Source organism: Rhea pennata, chromosome 3, assembly GCF_028389875.1.
Source record: "Rhea pennata isolate bPtePen1 chromosome 3, bPtePen1.pri, whole genome shotgun sequence".
Lineage (NCBI taxonomy): Eukaryota > Metazoa > Chordata > Aves > Rheiformes > Rheidae > Rhea > Rhea pennata.
This window is the reverse complement of record NC_084665.1, coordinates 19,791,786-19,799,008: the sequence shown is the minus strand read 5'-3', so window position 1 is coordinate 19,799,008 and position 7,223 is coordinate 19,791,786. Positions and strand designations below refer to the sequence as shown.

General features: G+C 46.5%; 1 protein-coding gene across 1 annotated transcript in view; it reads left to right on the top strand.

Annotated features, from left to right (window-relative positions):
- The first annotated feature begins 229 nt into the window (after positions 1 to 229).
- TOGARAM2 (TOG array regulator of axonemal microtubules 2) overlaps positions 230 to 7,223 on the top strand; it is a 31,304-nt gene continuing 24,310 nt past the window's right edge. The window contains exons 1-6 of the mRNA XM_062573546.1: positions 230 to 257; positions 1,238 to 1,388; positions 2,156 to 2,367; positions 2,834 to 3,054; positions 4,514 to 4,689; positions 5,917 to 5,963. Of these exons, the coding sequence (XP_062429530.1) occupies positions 230 to 257; positions 1,238 to 1,388; positions 2,156 to 2,367; positions 2,834 to 3,054; positions 4,514 to 4,689; positions 5,917 to 5,963 (835 nt within the window). The remainder of the gene's footprint in view (positions 258 to 1,237; positions 1,389 to 2,155; positions 2,368 to 2,833; positions 3,055 to 4,513; positions 4,690 to 5,916; positions 5,964 to 7,223) is intronic.

Genomic DNA, 7,223 nt, shown 5'->3' with positions numbered 1-7,223 from the left:
TGGTTTTAAACACCACCTGACTTCAGTGGTTTCATCTTATGTTCCACATGACTCCCGCAGGCAGGAACAAGATGCCAGGGAGCAGTAGCTGTCACCTCTGCTAGCAGTCTTGTTTTTCCATGCAGGCATCCAATGTGGCGGGGGAATCCACCAGCGGCTGAGTCAGGGCCAGTGACCGGCACTGTGTCAGGTAGCCTCCCAGCTGGAGAGGGCTCGAATGTCCCCGCATATGGCGACACATGATGATTTTGCAGCAGGTAATGGTCCGCATCAGACTGGAGAGCCCTTCACCATTAGTGCCGTGGTCAGGGCTTATTGCAATCCCACTTCTGCAACCTTTTTGCCCAGAGGATATTAGCCCAGAGCGGCAGCACCTGGCGCTGGGACTGCTGCCCGGCTCGGGGATGCAGAGAGCTTGCAGAGAGCTGTGCTCATGGTGCTGATCACCTGGCCTCGGAGACGATGGCCGCACTGCCAGGTGGCTATGCTTTGCTCCAAGGGAGCGAGAGCCTGCGTCGTGGGGAAGATGTTGGCCTGGCTAAGGGATGGGAAAACATGCTGTGTGTAATTTTGAACTTCCAGCGCTATCCAAAATCAGAGATTTTCTGAGACTGGCCAAATTTATGCTGCTTTAGGCATCTCTGCAGTAAAGGAAAAAAAAGGGGGGGAATAAAATCTAGTAATAGTGATACAGAGCAAAGTAGAAAGTTTGGATAAACATTTTGCCTCCAACAGTAGGCTTACTCAATTACCTTGTCTAAATATTGGGGACATCTAATGCAGAGTTCTCTTCACACCTGGTGATTAATTGGTTGTGTCTTAATAGCTTCTTGTGGAGAGAAATAAAAAACAACCAACAAACTTGGGTGGGAACTACAGAAAAGATAGAACTTTTGAGCTAGTTTTGGGAAGCAGATAAATGTTAGACATGGTCAAACTCTAGAGACAATTGTGGGTTATCTACCATTGGAAGGGAGAAGAAAGAAATACTGGAAACTAGCAAAACTTACCTATTTTTGCAGAATATGCAGTTGTCAAAAGACTGAAACATAATCCCTCACTAGACAGCTTGGCCTGAGGGCACTGAGGCCTTCGTAGAGGCCAGGACTGTAGGTTTGTCCTGGTATGTTAGAGACTAACATGGCAAAGGGGTGTTCGTTTTTTTTGCTGTTTTTTTTTTTCCTCTCCTTCTCAAATACTATAAATTCAGGTCTTTCGTATTGTCCTTATATTAAAGCTAAGTGCCGTGCCCCCGTTGCTGTCTACTGTGGGAGCATCCCCGAAGTCAAAGCCAGACGCCGAGCGCTACGGGGAGGAAGCATCGATTCCAACTTGCAGCTTTGTGGTAGCAGATGGACCACAGCAGACGAAGGTGAGGGCGGAAAGGGGTTGAGTATGCAATGGTGGCCTTAGCTGAAAGGAAAGTCTGTTTGGAAGGAGAAGTGGTCCTTGGAGGTCAGTCCTCACGTACTGCCTCTATGTCAGAGTTGGCTGCTGATGGAGAGCCGCAGATGATCTTGCGCTCCTCCAGCAGCACACTTGGCATTGTGTTTATCTACTCGAAGTTTCTCATGTTTTATCCTGTGGTTATGAGAGCACAGCAGTAGCCGAATGACTACTCCTGCCAGCCTGTTATGATTTGAAATCCTTCCTGTATCTTGCTCCCTTGACTCCTGCTAAGGGCTGAGCTGATGTTTTCAGAGAGCTATTCACAGCCACCAGCATCTGTAAGGCTAATTCTCTGCCAGCTATAGTTCTTGTGGCCAGAAATTCATTCTGCTTTGCATAAATACCAATAGCACTGTTTGGATTTTACTGGCAGTGTTTACAGAAGCCAAGGCTGAAGATGGTGATCTTTTCTCCCCTCTAACCAGAGGGGACCTTGACCTCCATCTCCTGGCTTGCTAGCTCACTAATGTTCATAAGAATTAAACTGATGCTAGTTTTATGAAAAAATAAAAACAAACCATTCTTCTCAGTGATAAAAAATTATTGCCTCAAACTCTTCAGATGGATTGATTGTAAAGAAGTGAAGTTGACTAACTCAGTTTATTCCTGTTACCTGGTCTGCAGCTTCTCTTCAGCCTGTATTAAATACCCAGGTGAAGCAGCAGCCATGTCTATGGGGTGGAGATTGGAGGCCTCCATATCCCAGGGCCATTTCTCCTCTGGAGGGCCAAGACAGCAAGAGTAGCCTGCAAAATCTTGACACCAGGGCCAGAGGTGACCTCTCGCAGCTTCCTAGCCCAGCCTTGAAACAGGAACCCAGAGAAAGGGAGGTGAGCAGCGCCGCCATGGAAACTGCTCAGATCAAGGACAAGCTGAAGAAGAGAAGGATGTCTGAGGGCCTGTTAGTGCTGCAGAGAGGTAACGCTGAGCCTACCCACTCTCCTGTGGGAAGCAGTCTTCTCCAGCCTAGAGAGCATCTTGCTGGTGAAGAGTGAACCACCTCTATGATTGCATTTTCTGAGCCACTGCTTTTGCTGTTTGTTTCTCCTCTGCATGTGCCCCCCTGTAATAACCTTCCCTGTTCTCAGCCCCCTGCGCAACCCTACAGCTGGTCTGTGGGGCAGGGAGAGGAATGTGCGGGTGTATGTGCATGTGACTTAATTCCAGTAAGGGCAGATGTGTGGGGCTCCCCGATGTTTGACAGGAGCCCAGAGAGCCGCTGGTGGCTCTGTGGAAATGGGTCCTGTGAGTCCCTGGGCTGCTAATGCTGGCAATAGTGCAGCTATTTACGAATTTCCAATAAATCTGCCCTTGTAGAGTCCAGCTTCAGGTGTTTTGGATCTGAAACGTTGCCTCTCTTGCGCTTCGTGTCTCCACTTTGCAGGCCTCTTGGACAGCAGTGACCCTGTGGGGCTTGCCTTGAAGCCAGCCGTTTCCAGGTCAGCTTCCCAGAGGCTCCTGGTAATGTCCAAGCCCATGCCACCCATCCAGCACGGCCCTCTGTCCTCTGAGACTGGCGAGGTGAGCAACGGAGAGCCTAAGGACTGTGAGAACAGCACAGATGGCGGAGGCAACGACAAGAGCCACGAGGGGTTGATGTTAGAGGTAAAAGGGTGCAAAGTAATCAAACCTGGCCAAACCAAGCTTGGTGGCTCTTCTGCTAATTGTACATAGGCGGAGCTCCCAGATGGTCCTTCCCCATGTGCAAGTCCAGGGAAGCAACTGGCCCAAGGAAGAGCTCAGCCAGACGCTGAGCTCCAGGTTTATGGTTTGCATACTGTAGACTTCATGTCCCCAGTGTAGAGGAATAGGACAATTGCTCTTTAAACAGTTTCTGCGCTCTCTAGTGGCTCCTGCTGTGTTTTATGACTGAGAAAACATGAGCAACCAGTCAAAACATATCTAACCTGGCCAAGCATGTACCACTCTAATTAGTAAAATAAGCCTATTTGTCAATTCTCTGTGCTGTGAACGTAGTTGTTATTGTTACAGGCACACCAGTGTCTCAGCGGTTTTTGCATCAACTCTGGTTTAGATGTAAAAAGGTGTTAGCTGGATGGGCTGCCCTGTGAACTCCACCAGCGATTTGGAGTACAGCTGAGTCCTTGTACACCATTACCTCTAATGCTGTTTCTATAGTGGCCCCCAAGCAGCTTTGTCTCCTTCCATGGGTCTGCACAGGAGTAAGCAACTGGAACAAGCAATTCTGGCCGTAGGGAATGGAGCCCAGCCCTTGTGCTCTTGTATGGCTTTGCAGGAGCGACAGGAGTTGCAGCTGTTTTGATTTTGCCATGGTAGGCAGGAGGAGGGTGACAAGTAACGGCTTTTGTAAACAGAAGAACCAATAACAAGTCAGTGCGCTTTATTTCAGCCTTGCAGATACAGGGCCAAATGTATCCCTGATATTAGCTCTATTGGTTTTACTGTAGCTTAAACAGGTCCTGGTTTGTTTCTTTGGCCAGGAAGAAAACAAGAAGATACTAAGGAGAGGTGTGTGCCTGCAGGCGTGTGCCTGCAGGCTATGGTTTGTAGCCATAGCCTTTCCAGACAAACTAATTCCAGCAGGCAGAGAGCTGCTACACAGCGTGGCAGAGGAGGGAGCTCTGCTGAACTTAAAAAATGACAGTGAGCCAGCAATAACAAACTGTGTGGGAGCTGGAGAGCACCTGGGATCCAGAAAACATGTGAACGTCTGGGCTAAGAGGCTGAAGGGGGACTGTAGGAAGGGCAACAGCAGAACAAAATTATGGACTTGAGCAAAGCAAGTTTTGACAGGGCACAAAATGACTTTGTGGGGACTTAGCTAGAGTTGAGCAATGGCTGGTAGGTGCTTGAGGGACAATAAGGGGATGGTGATCTAAATCCCTGCTGGTACCAGTAGAAAGGCTAACAGAGGCAGCAGCATCCCCTTTGCTTCTGGCACATGCCGTTGCCACCAGATGTTCCCCTCTGGCTGTGGTGGTGCCAGCTGAGCCCCCAGCCCACGTGCTGCTGGACTGGCCTGCCCGAGCAGCAAGGGGGGATGGTGGCATGCAGCCCAACCGCTAGGTTTTCCTGTTTCCAGGCTCGCCTGCAGCCCTGGCGTTGCAGCGAGGAGGAGGAGATGAGGAAGCTGCGAGGGGTGGCTGTGGTCCCCCCCATCACCAAGGTGGTGAGCACACCAGATGGAGACCCTGGCAGTGCTGCGGGGCCTCCCGTGGACTGTCCACAGCCACTTCCGCAAGAGCCGCTGCAGGAGAGGTAAGCCAGGGAGACCTTCTCCCCAGGACAATACTCAACTCGCTTGTCTCACAAGGTTGTTTTCCAGTCAGTTCTCCAATACATTTCTGCAAACTTGTGTGTGTTGGCCAGATTGTGTGTCTAAGGTGATCCAACTTGATGTCAAAACTAACATGATGAGCTTAAAGAGCAGAGAGTCAACACTCATAGGTCCTCATCTGGACTCTGATACTGGTTTGCTCTGTAATCTTTCTGTTGCTCCTTAGGCAACACCAAGATTGTATTATATTTACCTGAATGCGGCTTTTGATTTTGTGTGTGAACTTTGACTAAAATAGCTGCACCTACAAGAGTCTTAGGGCTAATATAGCAATTGTAAATCTGTCTATCAAATTCAGGTGCTGTTTCTGTAAATGTCAATCATAAAACTCTTCCGTGGCTGGGCCTTCGCTGAGGAATGAGAGCACAGATACACATCTATCTCTCAGAGACTCAGAGAGCCTTAATATTTACATAAGGTTTCAAGATCGTAGTGACAAGGAGCTGGAGAGCAGTTATATGACTCACACTCTTTGGGGATGGAAAGATATTCATTTGTACCTGCATGGGGAAATCTAGCTGTCAGCCTTATGCCAGCTATAATAGTAAATCATAAGTCATAGAAATATTGTTCCAGTTTAAAGGCATCAGCATGGCTTTTGAAGTGCCATAGGTAAGTATTTTCAAAATCTGAATATACTTATCTGCCAGTTAAGCTGGACTTCTTTCCTACCATCCACATCAGAAAAATAAAAAAGCAGGAAGGTGTAATCTTAATCTCAGGAGAGAATGGTGGTATCGCCATTTGCAATAATATACTGTCATCAGTTTAAGTCATGATCAGGCAAAGTTAGACTTCTACAGTGGTGCAAGAGTGTGTTGAGGGCAGTGGCTCCAGGTAAATCCCTTGTTGATTCAGAAAGGCTGTATGTAAAGTGAGAGCCATGTAGCTCAGCAGCCAGGCAGCAGAATTGGGTATTTGAAGTCCAAATTGAAGAATTTGACACATGTTTCAGTTGGAGCCAGGTTAGCTCCTTGTGTGACTCTACAAACCAAAAATTTAACAGCTAGCAGTGGGCTTTTTGTTGATTTTATGAGTTACATTTGCTTCTTCATCAGGGTGACCTTGCTAAGGAAGCCCTCCTCCATTAAAATTACACCACTTCTCTTCATATCTTCTCATGTTCTTTTCTCTTCTATTTTCTTAAGGCCAAGATCAGGCAGCAGAGCTGAGGAGAGGACCCTTAAGCCTCTGGGTAGGTACAGGGCATGTTTGTCCTAAAAATGAATAAAGACATCCTAGTTGGTGGACGGCACTGCTGAGGTCAGAAAATCTTCCTACTCCCTTTTGCAATTTGTTGAGGCACTTGGACAGCTACCCAGTCCTCGGGGAAATGTGCTTTGGTGTTTCAGGTGGAAATGAGTCCAGCATGCGAAGCCGAGAGGGTCGCCTCGAGCCCCAAAATGCACCACAGAAGCAGCTCTTCCTCCAAGTCTTTCAGTTTGTGCTTTTCACTGTGCTTGTATATCTTGTCTCTCTGCAATTACCTCCTAATGTCACAAAAATTGAAGATAAATGAGGCATTTCATGTGAAATAAGAAATGCTGCTGCTTGCTCCTCCTACACTCGAAGGAAACCTTCACTCAGGGCAGTCTGATCCTGAACCAAACCCTTCTGACACTTGGAGTACATTCATGAATGTTGCTTATTTTTACACTGGGAGAAATGGTGAAACCTTATGTGATAGGAAGTACATATGACATTTCCATTTACAAATAAAGAAATTTAAATAAGTATCTCATTTCTGGAGCAGTCATCTGAATGGAACTTTCCATTCTCTTAAAATACAGGTCTAAATTAAATGATGAGTAATAAACTGAGGCTTCCTTTTTATATTTCAGTTACCTTAGATCACATATGCTAAGTTTATTATTATAAATATCTTCTCCCTAATCTATCTGCAAATGTCAGCCTTGCAAATTCAGGCAGGGCTGTGAGATGCCTGGTGGCTTTTTTTTCTTGCATCATCACTAGGAATAGAAGTTGTACTAGACAAAACAGAGCATCAGTCTGTATTGCCTAATACTGTCAAGCTGAAAACTTCGATGATACCTTTGCTGTCCTTTTGACATCTCTGGGACAGTTGAGAATTTAACAAATAATTCTACTGATGCAGAAAAAAGGATAAGACCCAGCAGTGTCTCAGCTCAGTGCTAGCTCTGCCAAATAATGAGCATATACTTCCAGTGATGGTTACTTTATTGCTGATATGCAGCTAAGATGCTGAATATAACTAGGGAACTAGGGAGAAGAATTGCTGAGTAAGTAAGGTGGCATTTTTACTGGATATTTTCCAAACTAGCAACTAACTATGCAGTTAAACTATCTTTCTTTCCCCCCTCTCTCTCATCAACCTGACCATTAAGTAGGAAAAAAACTCCTAATTTAAAAAAGTTATTCCTTTTTTTTTCACTGCTTGGCTATCTCATGATTTTATCATCTGTGAAACCATGCA